Source organism: Talpa occidentalis, unplaced genomic scaffold (genome assembly GCF_014898055.3).
Source record: "Talpa occidentalis isolate TD23 unplaced genomic scaffold, MPIMG_talOcc4v2.1, whole genome shotgun sequence".
In the NCBI taxonomy this organism is placed as follows: Eukaryota; Metazoa; Chordata; class Mammalia; order Eulipotyphla; family Talpidae; genus Talpa; species Talpa occidentalis.
This window is the reverse complement of record NW_026555331.1, coordinates 94164805-94188228: the sequence shown is the minus strand read 5'-3', so window position 1 is coordinate 94188228 and position 23424 is coordinate 94164805. Positions and strand designations below refer to the sequence as shown.

The 23424-nt window shown below is 33.3% G+C and overlaps 1 protein-coding gene across 2 annotated transcripts in view; it reads left to right on the top strand.

Annotated features, from left to right (window-relative positions):
* Positions 1-23424, top strand: part of DGKB (diacylglycerol kinase beta) — an 835840-nt gene that overhangs the window by 322647 nt on the left and 489769 nt on the right. For both annotated transcript variants that reach the window (XM_054692402.1, XM_054692401.1), the window contains exon 3: positions 13157-13233. In XM_054692402.1, coding sequence (XP_054548377.1) covers positions 13157-13233 — 77 coding nt within the window. The remainder of the gene's footprint in view (positions 1-13156; positions 13234-23424) is intronic.

Here is a 23424-nt window from a genome sequence, read left to right as displayed (position 1 = left end):
TGCCCTTGTGTTCTATAGACTATTTTCAAAAAATATAGAGCACTCCTTTTAAGAATAGTGGTAAATTCATAGGAACTTACAAAAAGCTGTGCAAGTGGTTCCCAAGTGCCAGTTTCCCCAGTGGAGACAACTTGTGTAACTACAGCTGGCCAAATACTTTCAAAACCAGAAAATAGGCATTGGTATAATCCATAGAACTTGTTCAGATTTTATCAGTTTTATAAAAATAGAGTCCTGCTTTTATTTATTTTTTCCATTTGTGTATTATTTTAAAATTGTAATAGCTTTATTTAGTTAATATTGGTTCACATTGTTGTTTACATCAGATTCAGAGATTTGTCCTAATGTCACCTTTCCACAGAGGTTCACACCTTGTTCTTTAAAATTACCAACATTGAGGGTATGGAACCCATACACTTAAATAAATGTCAAAATACAACCTCAATATTAAAATTAAAAATCATATATAATAAAATCATAAATGATATTCTGTAAATGGATATCTCCCTCACTTTGGACTTTTTTCCCCCATAATAATTAAAATCATTTAGTAAACTACCTTTATCATATTTATTTTCTACATTCCTGCACTGGACTACATGCTGTATAAGCGCATATAGTTCGTTTTGTGAAATGCTGTTTTCTAAGTACTTAGAACAATACTTGCTCTAAACTCAACATATAGTGGACTGTGGGTGTTTTGGTGGTAGATCCAGTGTGGTAACACCACCTGAAGGAAGAGATCCTCTACCTTTAACATACAAACAATGGTGTAAATCAATGTGACTTCTATTAAAAAAAATGAGTAGTCATAACAGGGAGCTTTTTTTTTCTAATCTCTCTTTTCATCAGACATCTAGTCATACTCCCTAAAGTATTTGAAATTTCATGTTGATAATTCACTCATTACTGTTCATGAGAGTCAAATATTAGCCTCTCTTCCTAACTTACTTTTATCATGTTATGTGGGGTGTTTGCAATAACAATGGTGGGAGTGTTTACAATGTTTAAAGCAGCAAATACTACAAGTTACTCTACTGCACCCTCAGCACTTGTCAGTTCTACACCTGTCAATTTAGTCAATGATGACAATTCTTTTTTTTTTTGTATGCATTTTATTTTATTTTATTTTTTTTAAATAATAAATTTTATTTTTATATTCCCCATACAATTGCAGCCCCCCCATTCTGACCCCAATCCCCCCGCTCCCATCCCCGCCCCCCTAAAAGTGTCTCTGGTTCATAGTTTTTTGTTGATTTTGATTTTCACTTTCTTACAGTTATTCATTTTCCTGGTCCCTTATTTAAGTTTTCTAGATTCCTGCTATGAGTGAGACCATCCGGTATTTTTCTTTTTCTTTCTGGCTTATTTCGCTGAGCATGATCCCTTCCAGCGCCATCCATGTTGCTGCAAATTGCATGTGTTTATCTTTTTTGAATGCTGAGTAATATTCCATGGTATATATGTACCACATCTTCTTGATCCAGTCATCTATTTTTGGGCATTTGGGTTGTTTCCAAAGCTTAGCTATTGTAAACAGTGCTGCTATAAACATAGGGGTGCAGGTGTTCTTTGGAATTGATGTTTATGTGTCCTTTGGGTAAATACCTAGGAGTGGAATTGCTGGATCATATGGAAGCTCTATGTTTAGTAGGTCCAGAAATCTCCACACAGCTCTCCACAGTGGTTGGACCAGTTTGCACTCCCACCAACAGTGCAGAAGTGTTCCTTTTTCTCCACACCCTCGCCAACATTTGTTGTTGATAGTTTTTTTAATATGTGCCATTCTCACTGGTGTAAGATGGTATCTCATGGTAGTTTTGATTTGCATTTCCCTGATGACAAGTGATGTTGAACATTTTTTCATATGCCTATTGGCCATTTGCATTTCCTCTTCAGAGAAGTTTCTTTTTAGCTCTTCTGCCCATTTTTTGACTGGATTATTTTCTTTGTTGTTGTTGAGTCTCTTCAGCTCTTTGCAGATTTTTGTGATCAGTCCTTTATCATTAGTGTTGTGTGCAAAAATGTTCTCCCAGTTGGTGGGGTTTCTCTTTGTTTTTGATATTGTCTCTTTTGCTGTGCAGAAGCTCTTTAATTTGATGTAGTCCCAGCTGTTTATCTTTGCCTTTACTATCACTGCTTTGGGTGATGTGTCTGTAAAGATGTCTTTGATGTGCAAATCACGTAGTGTTTCGCCTGTGTTTCCTTCTCTATATTTTATGGTTTCAGGTCTTATGTCTAGTTCTTTAATCCATTTTGAGTTGATTTTTGTGTATGGTGTGAGGTAGTGGTCAAGCTTCATTCTTTTGCATGTAGTGACCCAGTTTTCCCAGCACCATTTATTGAACAAACTTTCTTTGCTCCAATGCATAGTCTTTGCTCCTTTGTCAAAGATTAGTTGACCATAAATCTGTGGGTTTATTTCTGGATTTTCTATTTGATTCCATTGGTCTGTATGTCTGTTCTTGTTCCAATACCATGCAGTTTTGATGATTATGGCTTTGTAGTATAGTTTGAAGTCTGGGAGTGTGATGCCTCCATTCCCTTCTTTTTTTTTTCAGGAGAGATTTGGCTATTCGGGTTTTTTTTGTGATTCCATATGAATTTCATCAATAATTGTTCTATTTCTTTGAAGAATGACATTGAAATTTTGATTGGAATAGCATTGAATCTGTATATTGCTTTTGGAAGGATGGCCATTTTAATAATGTTTATTCTTCCAATCCATGAGCAGGGGATGTCTTTCCATTTCTTTGTGAATGATGACAATTCTTAATTAAAATTATGTCTTTAGTATAAATTTTTAATTATAGATGAGTGAAATGCAGTATTTTCTAATGAATTTTCTGCACAGTAAAATCTATATAAAAAGTGAATTATTTCACAGGCTCCTAGGATAGTGGCTGGAACTGGCATCGTTTTGCTGACCAAATTATCAGAGAGTTTGTCTATCCAGAGTCACTCTTCAAAAATATTGTCCATCACATTGCATACATCAGCAAACTAAATGTAGATAAATGAAGAAGGAAAAATATACTAAATGCACAAAGGTGTTCTAAGGACTGGTAGTTTAAGAAGATAGTCAGCAAATAATGTATAGCAAAAGGAGAAAGGAAATTTTCTTTATGATCTCACATGAACAGCTATTCTGGAATTAAAGCATTTTCTTTCCCCATATAGTTATTAAGTGTGTAGTATGGGTTTCTTGAAGATATTTTGGCCATCAACTATTTTGTTAGCAATAATCCCAATAGCTTAGCAGGAAAATATATAGAGAAAACTTGCTTCAGAACAGTTTAAGAGGTTTATTTTTACAAACCCATCCTAGTATAGCTGCATCATTAGAATATTCTTCATAGGATGTTTTTAAAAATCCAGGTGTATAGATTTCAATTAGCATATAAACTGCTACAACGTGACTTATTATTTTTAACAAGTTTCATTTTTTTTCAACATCTTTGCATTTTTATTATAATTCTCATACAAGTAGATATGAAATTCTGTCTCTTGGTGACAAGTTCTCCAAAAGACTTATTCTATGGTTCTGGAGGTGTTTCTTTTCTGCTGCTGACTACAATTTAATTAGAACATCTTTTATATCAACTGGAGATTTGTATTAATAGCAATATCCATTTCTGGAGCTTCTGGATTTCCAAAATACTATTTTTGCTATTGTGATCTGAGATGAGGGTAAATACATTTTTAAAGAAAGTGTCCTGGGCCTCCCCTGGTGGCGCAGTGGTTGAGCACTGAGCTGCAAAGCTGCCCGCAGCCTCTGCAGCGCCGGTTCGATTCCCGGCTGCCAGCCAGGGTCCCACATGGTGCACAGACCTCTCCTGCCACCTCCTGCTCCCCTCAGCAGTGTATTTTGTTGGTCTGCCTGTTCTGTCCCCTGCTCTGGCTCTGGTGAATTCTCTCACCCTCCCACGCTTCTAACTGTACCCGGTGCTTGTATAAATAAATAAATAAATAAATAAATAAATAAATAAATAAATAAATATTTTTTTTTAAAAAAGAAAATGTCCTAATAAATTTGTTTCGTTACTCGAAGTCCCTTGTGCAACACCCAGCCATAGGTAGGAAAATGTAGCAAGAAATTATTTGCTGATTAACTCTAATTTCTTTGTGCATCTCTTTAGGGATGAGAACAGTGACTCATTCGCCTTTAGCTACATATAAGAATTACGTGAAGAGCTTTTTAAAAAATTCCCATGCTAGTTCTAACCCAGGCCAACTCAACCATGCTAGTTCAGACCCAGGCATCAGTATATTTTGAAAGTTACCCAGGGGATCCTAAGCTGGATCCAGGTTTGTATGTCATTGAATGAGAGACAAAATTGTTGGGTTTAGAAAAAGATATAAGCTCTTTTGCCAATTTTAAGTCTTATATATGTAAGGGAAACTATAATTATCAAATTTAACCATGGACCAAATATTAACATGTTATATGCATATTAATGTTATTTCAGTATTTCAATTAGATTATTCTTCTCTCTAAACAGTCAAAGCCACACAGCTCATCTTCTCCAGGTTTAAAACAGCCATTGCAAAGGTGCTTCTGACAGGAGACAGCAAAAGTTTCTGGACAACAATATTCTTTGTGATAAGTAGAAAATGCTGTGTGGGTGAGCCTAGGTTTTGATGAAACTTTTGAAAGCACTGAATTGAGAAAAGCAAAAGATGACTTTTCTGTGAAACCATTTAACATTCAAGACATAGTCAGGCACTCTCACCTTACTAAGAGCTTTTACACAACATCGTCACTGAAATAGGAGCCATGTGCTGTCTACACTGGCAAATAAGGAGCCAGAATATGAACCTGTAGTCAGGTCCTAAAACTTATTACTTATAAAAATGACAAATAATTTAATAAGTTGCATAGTCTTTATGTTAATAGTGAAGTATGGTAATCTTTTGACAGCAGCAATGACCACTATTTGGATGGTAAAACTCTTAATGTACCTACTAAAAATATACTCATTTTAGAACAAACATGAACAAGTTTTGTCATAATGTGAGACATAATGAGAATGTGTTATTTGAAGGCTTTTTTTTACTTCAATAGTCTTGTCTATATCCTTTTCCTTTATAATGTAGCATAAATAAATTTATTATTCTTTAAGATGCATTCTTATAATACTATATGAAATGCATGTTATGTACAAAAATAACATATATTTTAAAGTTTTCATAAAGTTGTATATTTTAATAATATATGCATATATTCCAATAGTTACTGATTCTATTATGAAACCCAAACATAATCCTGAATAAAAATATAAATGCAGTGTAACATTTTTTTAACACTAGATTTTTTTTTTCAAAGTTTTATTTTTATTTATACAACAACTAGGGTACAGGCCAGATCCGCGGGAGGGTGAGAGGATCCACCAGAGACAGAACAAAGGCACTACTGAGGGGAGCAGCGGGTGAGACAGGAGAGGTCTGTCTCGCCATGTGGGATTCTCCACATGGCTGGCTGGGAATTGAACCGGCACTGTGGAGGCTGCGGTCAGCTTCACAGCACCACGCTCAACCAGCTGCGCCACCGGGGAGGCCCAGCGTAACATTTTAATTTGAAAATATTCATATGACAGACATTTTTCTAAAGAAGACATGCGGATGGCCAGCAGGCACATGTAACAATGTTCAGCATCACTTATTATCACAGAAATGCAAATGAAAACCACAAGGAGATAACACCTTACTCCTGTGAGAATGGCCTTTATATATATATATATAAACAAACCAGAAACAACAAATGTTGGTGAAGATTTTGAGGAAAGGAACCTACACACACTGTTGTGAAATCTGGACTGGCCCAGAGTTGATGGAAAGTAGTATGAAATTTCCTCAAAATGTTAAAAATAGACCTACCATATGATCCAGCAATTCCACTGCTAGGTATCTACCCAAAAAATACAAAAGCAGTATTTCAAAGGGATATAGCACTCTTTTGTTCATTGCAGCACTTGTTACAATAGCCAAGCTGTATTCAAAAGGTGATACACACACACACACACACACACATCTATCTATCTATCTATCTATCTATCTATCTATCTATCTATCTATCTATATATATAGGTGATACACACATATCTATATCTATATATATATAGTTGTTTGTGTGTGTGTGTGTGTACACTCACAGGGGAATACTACTAGAAATCTTGCCATTTGCCATTTGTGACAACATACATGGAATTGGAGGGAATTACGCTAAATGAAATAAGGCAGAAGGAGAATGACAAGTTCTGGATTATTTCACTCATGTGGGATAGAGAGAAAACAAACAGTCAACAACAACAAAAAACACAACACAAAGGAACTGACAAAACTAGACCAAAATAAACCTTTGCCTTACAACTGCAAAACCGAGGCTACTAGATGGGCAGGGGAGGTGAGGTTGGGAACAAAAATGGGAAGGAGAACAATGGTCTGTGCTAAAGGACTGTGGGTGTTTGGATAGTGGAGATGGGGTGATAACATACATCTAGGAGATGGGAACCTATTCCCCTGCATCATATAAAGAGGTATAAATTGATGTCACCTCAATAAAGGGAAAATAGTAATAAAAATATCTGTACGGCTTTTAATTTTTTTTTGTATATTTCTTGTATTTATAAAACATAGTCTACATCTGAGTTTAAGTTGGTAATAAGGAATTGAATATTGCCTGAACTAATTTAACAGAAGTAATGAACTTCAAATTAGATGCCTTGGCTATAATGGGGATTTGTACTCCCCAAAAAAATAAAAGGAAAGAGAACAGATTTGGGTTATATGCAAGAGTTTGGATCACTGCTTGAGCCCTTCCTTAGTTGTGTGATTTGGAATAAATAATGGTTATATTAACCTTGTTTTCTTGTGGCAAGTGCTATGAAAGTTTGATAAAACTATAAGGTATTTGTGAGTTCTAGATGAGATAACATAAAACTCTGCAAAGTAACACTACACATAAAGCTTTTAATAATGTCACTAGCACTCAGTGAATGAATGAGGTAGAGAATCTAAGATCTATTGGGGAAAGTTTCAGGGAGGATAAGTTGCTATCTTCTAAAGTTGAAGGAGGTCTTCAGTGGTTTGGTTAACAAGGTGGCAAGTAACTTGGGTGTTATGCTTGAACTTTATTTGACATTGAAGAAAAACCTGGTCAAACAGAACACCATGAGCAAAGGAAGATCTCTAACACCATGGGATATCTTGGGGATAAGATGACTGGATTTTGAATTAGAGGAGAAGAGGCTTAGAAAATAATTATTGGTAGGGAGATTTGGATCATATTTTTATACCCTTATGATGCCAAGAAGAGGATTTTGTGCTTCAATCCAAAATCAACAAGTGTTTGTTGAACAATGAAGTTATGTTTGAAGTCATGTTTAGGATGGAACAAAGGAACAGGAATTCACTGGCAGCAGGTACTTTGCTAGACACAGTATTGCAAGGTCTGTATCATTATTCCAATTTTAAGTGTTAGAAATCTGAGATACAGAGAGGTTAAAAATATGCTCAGGAACAATCAGCCAAAAATTCTAAAGCCAGGACTCAAATCCAAATCTATCTGGCTTTAAATCTTTCCATTACTCCATGGAGCTTTTGTGATTAATCTGACAAGTGTGTATTGAGTATTTTGGAATAAAGAGGCAAAGAGTCTGTGAAATCACAAGGAAGCTCATTCAAGATGTGACAGACACCTGAAGAAACATGAGGTAAACTAGAAGTGTTTCCTTTTTCATGTAGCATTTTTAAGGACCCATTAACATGATTCTTCTCTTTCCTAGACATGGCATAGTGCACTTTTTATTTTTCAGGATTTTGTTGATTTCAGGATTATGTAAAATGAATTAATATATTCCTTGAAAATCTTTTAAGAATTCAAAAAATATTTTTCCTTGAAAATCTTGTAAAAATTCAGAACATTCCTAAATGTGCATTCCTAATATGTAGCTAGTTTAACTGTTATGGCATTAACCTACACACATGAGAGAATGCAGAGAGAGCAGGCACTTTAAGGGGCCTCAAGCCCTAGAATAGGTGCTAGAAGAGCAGCCATAAAAGAATAATCTATGCTATCAGTCCTTATATACATTTTTTCTGTTTGTTCCAGCATATAACAAAGGTGTTTGCTGAAACAAAGGACACCTACTTTCAGGCTCAACACCACCTCGATGATGATGGATAAAACAACCTTAAGTGATCCCCTTCTCTCTGTTGTAGTTATTAATATTAAATTACATCATGATAAGAGATATGTTAGACAAAGGATAGTAATTGGTAGCAAATGTTGTTTTCCAAATCTTCTGCTTTTTCACCTCCCCAAGCACCAATAACTCTGGAAGCATCCCTGTGTTTCAGAATTGCCCCAAGTTACTGCCCTCCTTTGCTTTCTAGGACAACCAATATCTTATGTTGAGAATCTGTCCTGATCTCTTATGCTAAGGACTAAAACAGCTGTTTGAACCTGGCCTCCCGGCACTTCACTGGCCAGTCTTCCAGGACACCAGACTTTTGTCCCATTGCAAATATGTATTAACTGTGAATCGATCTCACAGCTCACGGCTGCCTGCTTCCTGGCTGCCTGCCTGGATTTCTCAGCATTGCTTAGCCCAGAATCTGTCACTGTGCTCTTTTACTTGACACTCCAATATTAACTGAAATATGACTGAGACTATGTCTTTCACTCACTTTCTGTCTGTTCATTCAGGTGTCACTCCCCTGGTGTCTATTACTAGAGGGAAGGTCAGTTCCAGTCATGTAACCTTTCTCCTCCCCACTATATCATTCGTTTTAGACAGATATGATCTAGAATTGACATAATCAAAAAGATAGGAATGTTTATAGTGATATGTAATAGGAACAAATCAGGGAAAGTAGCTGAATTTAAAAAGGAAAGGCTGTATTCTTTCATGAAGATAGGTAGATCACAGCATTAAGAATTTCACAATCTAGTACAGTTTGGGAATCGAAGCAGATATGTAGACAGTTCACATAAGTAAATTCTGTTTAAAGGTTATGGGGCCCAGTTAGGATATCTGAAAACCTCCTGGTGATTCATACAAAAATCTCCATTTACAGAAGACTGACTGTGTCAGGGAAACCTTCAGTCTTAGAAACTAGGCTCAAGAAAGGTTATCGAAAAAATGTTCAACATCACTTGCAATCAGGGAAATGCAAATCAAAACTACCATGAGATACCATCTTACACCAGTGAGAATGGCACATATTAAAAAAACTAGCAACAACAAATGTTGGCGAGGTTGTGGAGAAAAAGGAACTCTTCTGCACTGTTGGTGGGAGTGCAAACTGGTCCAACCACTATGGAGAGCTGTGTGGAGATTTCTGGACCTACTAAACATAGAGCTTCCACAGGATCCAGCAATTCCACTCCTAGGTATTTACCCAAAGAACACAGAAACATCAATTCCAAAGAACACCTGCACCCCTATGTTTATAGCAGCACTGTTTACAATAGCTAAGCTTTGGAAACAACCCAAATGCCCAAAAATAGATGACTGGATCAAGAAGATGTGGTACATATATACCATGGAATATTACTCAGCATTCAAAAAAGATAAACACATGCAATTTGCAGCAACATGGATGACGCTGGAAGGGATCATGCTCAGTGAAATAAGCCAAAAAGAAAAAGAAAAATACCGGATGGTCTCACTCATAGCAGGGATCTAGAAAACTTAAATAAGGGACCAGGAAAATGAATAACTATAAGAAAGTGAAAATCAAAATCAACAAAAACTATGAACCAGAGACACTTTTTGGGGGTGGGGGGCGGGAGGGGAGGGATTGGGGTCAGAATGGGGGGATTGCAATTGTATGGGGAATATAAAAATAAAATTTATTAATTAAAAAAAAAGAAAGGTTATTGAGACAGGTAGAACAGATAACACTACAGTTTTAAAACTCGATTGTGAAGTGAGATTTGGATTGTGAGCTAAATTCAGATGTAAAGATATTAGAAGTGGAACTTGAGAACTGTAGAAGGAGTAAGTTGAGTTGATGATTCATTTGGATATGAAATAGAACTTCTTAAATTATCTCAGACCAAGATCATCATTGAGAAGACAGTCACAGATAAAGAGATTTTGACTTTTGTTTACTTATGTATTCCTAGTGGTGTTCTTAGTAGGAATATTTTGATAAAAATGATGCCCATTAAACCACTAAAAAAGTGATATGAATAATTTAAAGATCTGTTGTCTTTGGAGCATTTATAAATAATGGATTTTTTTCTTTACACTCATAGAAATGGAAATGTAAAACCCACCGTTAGGCAGTGTCTCTAAAGTTCTGAGAAAGTTCTATGTATAAGAAACCAAACTGTCCCCTTTAATTTAATCCATGTGATCCAAGATATAGTTAAAATAAACATAGTCCACTGGGGTATGTTTTTCCAGAGTTTATGTACCAATATGTGTGTATGTCTCTCTCGGGTCTGCATCTGCTTTATAAACAAGAAAAAGCAAAAGATGTTCTCTTAACTTAGATATCAGCCACAAAAAAACAAATATTTGGAGTTAGGAATCAGCTTCATGGCTCTTTTTAATATAGAATCTGATCTCTGCGGTAGTGTAAGCTTTTGCCAAGGTATATGTTGAAGCAATTACTGTAATTTGTTGTAATTTTGGAATAGCTCTGATTAAATCAATCCTAATATTTGCAACTGTATTGTTTCAGCTTTGTAATAAACTTGAATGTTGTGCAAAAATAAAAATGTGCATTTTCTTCCCTAGGGCAACATATAGTCTAGCAAATGACACAACATAACAAGTTAACTTTTATCACAGAATGGAAAGTGCCAGTAAAATATATACAGAAAAAGAAATACATATAAAACTGTACAGACTTTAAAAAATATATATTTTAACACACACACACACAGAGCCCAGAAAATTTTAACAAGAGACAAAAACCCAATAAGACAAAAACCCAACAACAAAGACTTGAATAGACATTTCTCCACAGGTTATGTATAAATGACCAATACACACATGAAAAAATAATCAACATGATTAATTATTAGAAAGTGCATAATAAAATGCCAATCAAAACCTGTTTAATATTCACTAGGATGGCTGTCATTAAAATGCTAGAAATAAATGTTGGCGAAGATGTGGAGAAATTGGAAACCTTATGTATTGCTTGTGGGGATGAAAATGGTACAGCCCTGTGAAAATGTGTTGGGCAGTCCCTCAAAATGTAAAACATAGATTGAACATATGGCCCAGCAAGTATTCTTTTAGTTATATATCTAAGAGAATTGAAACATGTATTTGCACAAAAACAGGCATACTCGAATATTCATAGTAGTGTTATTCATGGTGGCTAATACATGAAAGCAACTCAATCATTCATCTGCAGATTGAATTAATAGACAAAATGTGTTATATCCATAAAATGGAATATTTTGCAACTAAAAAAAGAAAAAGTACAGATACCTCGATCAATATACAGGCACTAGAAAATACTATTCTAAGCAAAAAAAAAAAAACAAAAATCAGGTAATATATGATAAAATTCCTCTGTTTATAAGATACATGCAGAATAGGTGAGTCCATAGACAGAGAAAATAGATTAGAAATAGTCAAAACCTACAGAGGAGGATAAGGAAGGAGTGTCTATTTAATACATATTTTTTGGGGGGCTGGGTGATATAAAAGTTTTCAAATTAGACAGTGGTGATAGTTACACAGTATAGTGAATATACTAAAAAAGCCCACTGTAAACTTTTAAGTGATTATAGTGGTGAAAAATTTATCTTATGTGAATTTTATCACAATAAATAAATGCAGCCATATGCAGAAACCCTACCAAGTTTACAAAATATAGTAACAAAAATTGCATATACCAAATGAAATTATAATTCACAAAATATAGGTATGACTCACTTGATGGGCATCTATGAGTGAATTTTCAAAAGGGTGTTTTTCAAAAGCTGATTTTTTTTTAGGTTTTTTTGGATGTGGAAACTATTCTGTGGTAGTTTAAATATACTGAGTTGCAGAAAACAGGAAGGATTGTATACATATGCTAGAAATCATCCTGATTTTAAGTTCGTTTTACCACTGAGATTCAAGCCCGATTTACTATTTAGAGAACCTATCAATATTTTTTAGGTAGTGTTTTCCTCTAACTTAAATAAATTGGAATTCTGAGACTATCAGGTCAAAAATTGTATTTGATAACTATGAAGTGTTTGACAGAATTCATACATTTATATGAGTCTATCTATAATTGTTTATATAAGAATATTTATGATATTTCTTCTCATGACATTATTTTCCCTATCAATTTTCTTTAGTCATCATCATATTATGATGAAAGTCCTAAAAATTTTTAAAAACTTGAAAAATCTAGTTTAAAATATTTTTGGTAATGTATCTGAACTTGTTTTCTTAATTGAATTAAATTAAATTTTAGTGTTGAGCTTTAGATATATTTAGTTAATTTTCTATAAAATTATCTGTAAAATACTAAAATCTATAGAGAACCTCTGAATCGACTCACCATTAAGGCTTAGTTGCACAACTTTTTTATTTATCCAACAGGGTTAAAGGAGTGAGATATATATAGATATAGATATAATATATATAATATATATTATATATCTGAGTATATATGTATATATCTGAGTGTATGTGTGTGTGTGTATTTATATATCTATAAAACAGTATAAATTTTAAAATTCAGCAAAGAATGCTTATATTTCCTTTTTTAAATTAAGGTATATTGGTTTACAACTCTGTATATGATTCATAAATGTAGAATCTCACTCCTTCAATTATCTTTAATCTTTTTAAACTAGTCTGTTTCATTCATTTAGACATTATTTATCAATATAAAGAAAAAACACCTGGTACTATTTATTTATTTGCACATTCATTCATATAACACATAGGCAATGGCCTTATTCTTGAGCAATACAAGCTTTTTTGGTTTATTTCTTTTTTCCAAGTGTGAGTTAGACAATTAGATAGTCTTTCAAAAATGGCAAAGACATTTTACATAATTATTTAAAAATTTAATATCTTTTGGTGTATATTTGTATATATTATTTATTAGGAAGACTTTGTTTCTGCAGTGGGTTCTATAACCACAGTACACATATATAAATATGTATGTTTTCTATTTCTTACAGATTCTACAAAGAAATTAAAGGATGTTCTTGAAGAATTCCATGGTAATGGTGTGCTTGCAAAGTATAATCCTGAAGGGGTAAAACTTCTCTTTTCTTCATATCAGTTTCATATACATATTTGTGGGGGATAGGGCCATTGTTTAATGAACGATTCTTGTAAATATATATATCATAAATCGTAATCTCAACAAACTGCAATGCATAATGAAATTCTATTTTGGAAAATACAAAATGTTGTAGTAACTTTTTCATCCAAAAACTTTGCCCATGAAAGTCACATTGCTGTAGCGTATGCTTAAAGGAGTGCAGATCCTCTACCATGTAGTGTTAGTTTCCTTTTCTAGATGTCGGGAAACCAGTTTAGATAGAAAGGGAGAGAAAGTATGTTTGACTCAACCTATCACCTACAAAATTTAACTTAAATGAACATTGGGGTAAGGCAGCGTGATTATTATTTTGGTGCCTTGACTAAAGAAATATTCTGGGATGGATTTAGCTTGTCTATCACTTTAAAGAGCTAGCTTGGACAAAAAGGGGAATTTCTTCCCCCTAGTATGTATTTAACCTGTTAGCAGTGAGCTGAAAAGTTCCTAAAATTCTTTCCTTATTAACAACTTCATGTCCAGTTGGTTGCTTTTAAACACTGTGCTTGAATTAATGCTTTCCCTTCCTAAGTCTTTGTTAAATGATCTTGTTTTGAGTAGAAATGAAGAGATGGTACAGTTTAAATGCTGTGAGTTCTTTTGCTTCAGCAAGTGGTGTTAGGGTTGTGTGAATTAAAACATGCTGCTTGTTGCAAAGGACACTTTTGGTGCATGAATTCTTCTGAACATCTAGATAGATTTGTTTGCTGACTAAAATGTCATCTGCTTTTGGCTTATTATTGTTATTGTGTTTTTGAATGTTTACAAGAGCACAGTTCTTGATTACCCTTCACTATTGTATTTCTCTGGGATTAACAGAATTTACATTTTAGTTCTCCCAACTCAGTATCTAAACTACAACCTCAAAATTTTCATATTGTTTTTATTATTTCTTTTCTGTATTTCTCATCATTAGCTATTTTTCATGTCATATTCTCTTATTATCTCTATCAACTGGTACATTATTATATTTTTAAGAGCTCTTTAACCTAGGATTTCTTTTTTAAAAATAAAAAATGTTCTTCCTTCACATGGTGGGAAAAAATAGGGCAATTTAAAGTCATTCCCTATATGGAAAAAATGCAGACATCTGGCCTATATTTTCCTCACATTGTATTTTCCTAGACACTGTAAAGTGAGAAAAAAATGTTGGCAGACAAATTTGGAAAAATGAAAATCTCAAAGAACAATAAAGCACAGTGGGAAAGGTAAAGATTGCAACTTTACTGAATTGCTGAGAAAATGTCATTAACATCTATATTTCAACCCTACTAGAAATAATCTACTTTATCTAATTTGTACGCAGAGAGAAACCAGTTTTTTCTTTCTAAAGGCAACTGCTGGCTCTGACTTCAGTGGTAATCTAATCTTGTTTGCAAAGTAGTCTCTTTGCTTCAATGATTTTTATATTTAAAGGACTCTCCGTCTTACTGATATTTTATATTTTTTGAAGATTATCAGATGATGTATACTGAATTTATGGAGGTAATTATTAGGGCCATGATTAGACATACATATGATGTCAGGCTATAGCAACATATAATTCAACTATAAACACACAGATCTCTTGAAATGCATTATTAAATAAACAGTTGAAAAACAAAAAGTTAGATCTCACTAATGACTCAAAAGTAATTCCAATTTAGTAGTGAAACCACTCTGAATATTAACACTGATGGGAATTTTTCCTCCACAAGAACAATTTAAATTTTATTTGACTCTTTTAAATGCTAGTATGTATTTTACAAAAGTCAGTAGGGAATAGGCATATTCAGTTTTGAGGAAGAAGTCTTTAGGAACTCGAAGCTCTCTTTAATAAATGACCTTACCAAGTATACAGAAGGCTATACCAAAATTATGAAATGAAATAATCCATCCCATCAACTCATATGTGAAATTATCAGTCTCTCTTGGTAAGTTGAGCCCAAAGTTGTTTGATATGTGTGACTACATATTGATGGTCAGCTATAAAAGATTAATCTATCTGTAGAACAAATAATCCTTTGCTTTCTAAAATGAACATAGTTTATATCCATATAAATAGTATTGGTAGATAAAGAAGAGCCCTGAACATCTCTTAAAATGCTTTTCCCTTACAGAGTAAAGCTGCCTAAATGGTATGTGCATTGTTTGGTTATCACTCACTCGAAATACTGACTTTTGAAAACTCTGCACATAAAAACTTAATCTAAAGAAGAGGTGACCTGTTGAAGTCTATTTAATGGTGAAAAAACATTAAGTGCAATATACGATGAATTATTTAATTTTAATATCTATTTTTAAAATCATTTGATAATCATTCTTTGAAAAAATGAATAACAGAATCATAAACTATAATTCTGAACGATAGCTCTAAAGAGTCTATACCAAAAAAAAAAAAAAAACTTTAAAAAATCTTGGATTCACCAAAGAACAAGAACATTGGGTTTTTATTTTTTATTTAATTCAAGATTTATTTTTATTTATTTATGCATACAAGAACTGGAGTGTAGGCCAGAGGTGCGGGGGGTGAGAGGATTCACCAGAAAGAATGGGAAGCAGAACAGATAGATCTACTGAAATGCACTGCTGAGGGAGCATTGTATAAGACAGGAGAGGTCTGCTGTGCCATATGTGAGTTTGCTTGCTGGCCAGGTAAAGAACTTAGGCTGCAGTAGTGATGGTGCTGAGACTTAACCCCTAGGCCACCAGGGAGGCCCAACATCAAGTTTTTTTAAAAAAAAGAAAGTGACTTTTAAGGAAAGTACAATGACTTTTCCAAGATTAACAAACTAGGATCATGACAATTATCACTTTGAAAGTCTAGTTTCTTAGAATCCCTGATGTCCTTTTTTCACTTCATTGACAAAGTCAGACTAAGAGGGAAAGCCTTGGGACATGAGAATAATGAAAGGAAGGTGTTTCATTTATATTGGATGACATTGTGCTACTATGCTGTAGTGCAGTATACATGAGTCATGCCTAGCGTTATTATGTGAATAATATAAAGAGTAACTAGTTTGTAGTAGTTGACAGTAAAACACTGTAAGGACACCTCAGACACAAATGAGCTCATGAGAATAGAGGAATTTGATAATATGAGAAAGAAACAGTTTGACATTGCATGCACATATTTGCTGGTTGGTTTGGATTTTTCATTTGTTTGTCCTGGATTTCACATTTGATTTTAACTTGTACCAATAACTTGTACCAGCTAATGAGGTTGGGAGAAATTAAGTAGTAGCATATATATGAAAAGGTATTTGTGTTTAAAGATAATGGAGAGAGAAATGTTTCATTTTAATGGAAGACATTAGGAGTGGGGAATATGCATTCATAATCTAACTTTATGTGGACTCATATTTCATGATTTTCTCTAAAAATTGTAATTATGTTTTTTGTGTTATAGTTCTCTCTCATCAATTAGACATGTTTGCTTATTGTATCAAAATTTGAAACATTCACTGTTGCTTAAATTTTAGCTTGCGTCGGAATATATCCTGCAGGTCTTAATAAAACTTGGATTGCTGCCTGTTCTCCACCACCCCTTGTTTTCTGATTCAGTGTTTTTGGGTCGGTGCTCAAAAATTGTATTTCTATCAGTTTCGCAGTTGATACTGATATTTCAGAACCACATTTTGAGACCATGGATTTAGGGTATGTTTTAAAAATCAATCAGTACATTTGACCTTTTAATTAAATTGTCAGAGATACAAGATAATGAGTATAAATTATATTAACACATGTATTCTTTCTTTTCTTGCATGCACAGAAACAAGACATTCTTAACCAAGTAAGATATTTTCTTTTCTATTAAAATCTGTCTTTTCTTGATTCTGACAAATCATTAGACTTCTTATATCTATCACAGAGCTATAGTTTGTACCAATAAGATTCATATAATATGCATGATTATCTATAATGCTCATAAATTTATAATTAACTCAAAGTTTGTTTAATCAGAGTCTTAAATGAAGAAACTAGTACCTTCATGGAATCTGAAAGAATCAAGAGGGTGGGCTTTAGTTTTATAAATGCTTGAGTTTAATTTGCTAATTTGAATATAACATCTCCACACCCTGATTGTGTTTATTTAATGAAAGTCTCAGCTTATTAACTTACAATAGGATGTGTAAGATTGCATTTAAGTGCAATTAGTGATTACTTTTTTTTCCCTTTTTGGTCTATAGTACTGTAAAAATATGTTGATTTTTAACTTCCTGCAAAAAAGAGTAACTGATTCCTTACTTTAGCCACTCTCTCCTAAGTAAATTTCATTTTATAAGCTAAGTTTTAGTCTCATAGTTCAATTGGACATATTGAAATACAATGCATTTTTTAATTATTTAAAAGAATATTTTTATCACATTATTTCTTACTAAAATGCATGAGTCAAAGCCATTATATTGTCTCCCTTGGACAGTACTGGGTACGTACTAGCAGCTTCTTATTCTCAAGTTTCCTAGTAGTTTCATTGACCATAAGCTCTGTAATTTTATGCCCCACATATCACAGTACTATTGGTTACATTAGAATGATATTGACTGATTTGAATACAGATCATATGTATTACAGTCTCCTAATAAGAGAAAAACTGAAACAACTGAGTGTGATGACTTTTGGCAGCCTCAATTTCAGAGAATGATCTTTCCCTGATCTCATACCTAGTCAGGGACGCCTACTAGCTCCCCCAAGGTAAACTACATGCATTTTTATGGTATTCGGAGGCAATAACTCAGAAACATGGTTGCTTTTAATGTCTCCATTGACAGGTTTTAGCTATTAAAATGGTTAACAAACATACCTTTCTACACAACCTGCTTCTCCACCAGAGGTTGACTGAACACTAGTGTCAAAGTTAGCCCTGACTTTTGGGGGGTCAACAGAGTTTAGCAGAATGAATTTCCTCTTTTCTTGTCTTTGTTCCCTATATGCTTGTGTAGTAAGCAGGCATGTCAGTTGCAGAATAAAAAGAACAAATTAAGGTAAGAAAGCTGAGGGTAACCAAGGAAGGCGTATTTATTGCTCTACATGTGTTCTTTGTCTATCAGTGTTCAGTGAATGTAGGATTGTCTCTTCACATTTCCTGTCAGTGGATGAGCCTTGATCCTTGGCTAAGTTACATTTTCACAGCTCCCTGGGTGTCTCTTATCTTTGCACTTGGTATACTGTTCAGTGCTTTCTGTTAATGTATATACCCTTTACATTTAGAAAAGTGAGTTGCTTCAGTCCCTTAATAAGAAAACTGGGAATTCAGAACCTACATTTTGTAGTGCTGCTGCCTAAGGTAATATTTTAAGTGACTTTAACAAGGATATTGACACTGATATAATTATTAGCAATGATATAAACACCCTTTTATTGTAAGCTATAATTGTCCTCCTTGTACCAAATTCAACTTTCCCCTCCCCATTAAACAAAGCATCTGGAAAGTATAATAGAGAAAACATGGCCTTAGGAGTCCAACTGAACTGAGTTCAAATCCCACATCTGCCACATATTAGCTATTCTTGGACAAGTTACTGCTTTTCTCCTAGTCTTATTTTATTCCTCTATTAAATAAAGAGAATATTGACCCAATTGAGTGCTAAAAGAGTATAAAATAGTTCGCTCTGTGTCTGACACATAGGTGTTCCATTGATGTTTAGAAGCAGTGACTATCACACTACAGAAACCAACATGATTTCATACAAAAGTTCTGGAGTGTGTATGAAAGGTGAAAGTGAGACACCCTGAGAGACAGCCCCAACTAATCTTGTAACTGATTTTCTTAGAGCCTCAATTTCTTCAAAATGAGGAAATAGTACTCTGATGTCTTTTTCAACTCTAAAATAATTTCCGCTTATCATATGGTATGAGTGGAGGACATGGCATGTGGTTTGCCTCCCCTGCCAAGCCTGGCCCCAATCCAGAAAGCTGTCCTGGTAGTAGAGAGATTGTGTCTGTTGTTGTGACTCTACATCTGACAACTGCACATATGCCAGGAGAATTAGTTAGCAAGGAGTGGAAGTAATATGTTAACCAGTATTTTTGCTGCTCTTCCCTATTACTATCAACTTGATTTCTATCATCTTCCTCTTCTTGTCAAATCTACAAACAGAACACAGTTTTGCAAACATACCACCAAATTGAGTAAGATGCCTGCCACAATTTTGTATTATTAACTTTATATCGACTATGTATTATTGTTGGACCATATAGTAAATTTCCTTTCAATAGGTCTCCTCAGTTTTTATGGCTTAATACTCTCTAATGTAGAATGGGATCCATTGGGCAGCTGTTGGAATCCATAGATACTTATGAGATTAATTATATCATAATTAAATCAATTAGACTAGTTTTTTTACAAATTTCTAGTAAATGCACTGAGGATCAACTCTAAAAATTTATAAAAAATAGAATATCTTATATCTATCAAAACATTTAGAATTGGAGAACGGACCATCTGCTAACACCTTATACTAAATTGGGAGTTTAGGTTAATGACTTGACTGCTTCATGTGGCTAAGTATTGTCTGTCGCAGTTGATCTGTTTCTTTCCTAACTTTCTGTAATAAGCATACAGAAAATTAAAAATAGTTAAAATGCAATTATACTCATTGTTTCTACCTGCTTTCTCTACATAGGCATGTTAAAACCTTTGGAAATGTTTTTTGAATAAGATGCAAAAAAATTGGAAATATTAGAAAATAATCATGTAAATCTCCCTAAGTTTAATAATAATAATGACCAATTTTGAAATAGTGTATTTAAGCACTCTATGTAGATCATTCTTTCATTTATTTAATGGCATCTATTAAATAATTTCTATAGAAGTTAACAATCAGGTTAGAAGAAAAAGTGATGCTGTGAACATTAGGTGATCTTTTTATACTTCTCCAAGGATAAGTAGATCAAACAATTTAGGTGTTTGATGAACCTAAAGATTGTTTTTAAAGCTTGTCTATTGTTCTTGCTTATGTGTTTTTATTATCAGGAATAATTTTGCTTTTGAATAGAATACACAAGGAACTAGGGGAAATAAATCTTGGAATTTGAATGGAAAGACTTAAACTTCTTGGGATTTTAGGTTTTTTAAATAAGTAAAGGAAAAAATTAAAAAAAAATAAATAGGTAGAGGAAGCTATGAATGATGTTTTTAAGAACAACAAATTAAATTTCCCAATTTAAAAAATAATCCCAAAGGTAATGCAGAAAGTAAACTTGAGTAGAAGACAAGATAAGGTATGAGTTATTCAAACAGTCCAATTAAGTGATGAAAACTAGGACTGCCAGGGGATTATATTGAAAGCCAGGGGAAGATTTGGAAAACATTTCTTATATATGGTAAAAAGAAAAAAGGGCAACACTTGCAATGTCAGAGGTTATAAAATTTTGCAATCAATTCAGAATTTTCAAGATTGGAAACTAAGTAAGCAGATAGTTACACTGTTTTTAAAATACAGCCTTTTTTCTGAAATGGTAGGGTTATGGGCAGAGGAGTCAATATATTTTATATTGATAAACTGGTAGCAAAGCATCTTGGACCCTCTGTGAATGTTGGGAAAATATGTCTGTAAAAGTATATAATGAACCATAATATATAAGACTTTGAAGTTAGAAACATTTATATGTTCAGAGCTAATTGGGACCTATTAACCTAGGGCAGTTAACTTTTCTGAGCCTCAGTTTCCTTGTCTAGAAAAACCAGTAAAAATGTTAATATCAGCTGCTTATTGGGTTATTGTGAGGATTAAAGTATAGCATACATCTAGCATACATAGAGTAGTTTCTAGAACATAGTAGCATTCAAATAATATTCCCATAATATGCAACAAACATTTGAAAATAATTTCTAATTTCATTTTTCCTTTAATGGATAATAAAACATATCACTGACTATAAAGATTAAAAGGAGAGATTAGAGGCTCTATAGTGTTTGGAATAAAACACTAACCAAAGAGAGATGAGAATCTAGAAAGAGAGAAAAGCATTTAGAACAAAAAGAAACTATTGAATTGGATTCCAAGTGCATTTATTTCACGTATAATATACATGAGATAGTGTGTCTGGTTCAGTGGGAGAAACATAAAAAGGTCAAGGTCATCTTTACTATTAAAGAGCGTCAATCTAATACATTTATTTTACAAAATGCTTTATCTTAGGGAAACCTTAAGCCCTGAAAATAACTAATTGATTTCCTGACCCATTTGAAAAATCTCAGGTCCTCATTCTTACATGTCATTTGAGTATTGCCTGGTTTCCTACATCTTCTCTGCTTGATGTTTCTCCCAGTATTAACCATGGAAAATATGGGTCTTAAAAGCACAGAACTTACTGGTATTATACATTTGAAACTCTTGGTAAGTTTGTTATCATTGGTTTTATTGATACTGTTTGGTTTTAATTTGCTACAGTATTCACTATATAGCCATATGTTATTATACTTCAAAATAATCTCATTTTAGATTTATTACATGAAAAACTATTATTTCTGATGATATGTAATTAGGATCTACAATGTAAAGACACTGTGTAAAAGAACATGTGATCCCATGTGGCACTGTATTTTATAGTTTAGTAGGGGTAAAACATATTTATAAATCTGCCTGCACACAGATTGGCATGAAAAGAATTAATTGCCTTTGAATTTTTTTTTAAATACGATCATACCAGTAAGCAATAATTAAAAGCTGACATTTCTAATGAAAACTGCATATGCATTGTTGTTCAAGGCATCTTTATTTGCTTTTATTTTAAAAATAACTCTAGAGTATTTATGTGTGTGTTTCAGTAATAGTTCCACCTGTCCTAGTGATGATAGTTAATAATAAAGACCATGTCATTCTAGATTAAAATAGATTCCAGTTGATGCATAAAATTAGTTAGATACAGACCTTTGATTACCAAACATACTGAAAATCATGATAAATGTTCTGTTGAAAGTTTTCCCAAAGCATTATTTGCACTTAGTAAATATTAAAATAACTTGCATTATTTGTTATTCTTGTCATTTATCATTTTTATTAAAAAAATGTTTCTAATTTTCTCTCTACCGAGTCTCAATAAATGTTAGTCTCAGGTAAACCTAGAATTAATAGACTTTGTGTCTCTAAGGTAGTAAAACATTTTTCATCTGTCAAAAGTAATTTTTAAAAATACCAGATTTTCATATTTTCACTTTTTCTAATTAGAGGAAGTTTCTACATGGCAATTTCAGGGACAATTAAGTAGCTCTCTGAAATTTAAACTTATGGGCAATTAATTATAGTACAAGATAAGAAAAAGAAATAAGATTTAAAAATACAAATTTTTGAAGATATTTTAATATGAAAAATGTGTATTTGAATTCTCAGAACGTGAGCTGTGCTATATATCAATTTATATAATTTGGCTTAATGACTTTTACATCAACTTTGAACTTAACATAATATTAGAAAGCAAAATGAAAATGGAAATGGTGAAAAAACCTAGCCAATTGAAGGTAGTGATTACTTCATTTGATCAGAGTTTTTGTCCAATGGTTAACATAGGTATTTTATACATGGCAGGCACTCAGTCAACACTTACTGATAAGTAAATTAATTTCTTTGTTCATTAACTAGTTACTTAATCTATAGCTAGTTACTGAATCTATAATAGTCCACTGATTCACTTCTGTTTTTTTAAATGTCATTTATTAGCTAGCTGAGCATAAAAGTTTGCTAGAAAATGTGAAAATCAAAAATGAACTGCTTTGTCTGATGTAAAAGAGTGTTAATATGGTCATATGATTCTGTGATTTTCTTGTATAAGTCTGATCATGTGATTTTTCTCCTGCAAATCTTCCAATCACTGTTAAAGGTGTAACACTTTATTGATGTTCTAACACCTAGCTAATTTGCCCCAGTCTACATGTCATCATTGATCATATCTGATCTTATCTTCTATTACTCTAGTCCTCCGTCACTCCTGCTCAGCCTCCTGCTTCTCATGAGCTTCTATAAAAATTCCTCTAAAACAGGGTAATTCTTATACCTCAGGGCATTTGCACTACATGCTTTCTCAATCTGGAATTTTGTTTCTTTAAATACCAGTAGCATGCTTTCCCTAATTTTCTTTAAATCTTTATTACAAATACAGTTTCTTGTTTTCTGACCATCAGATTTAAAACCGTGTCTCCTCTAA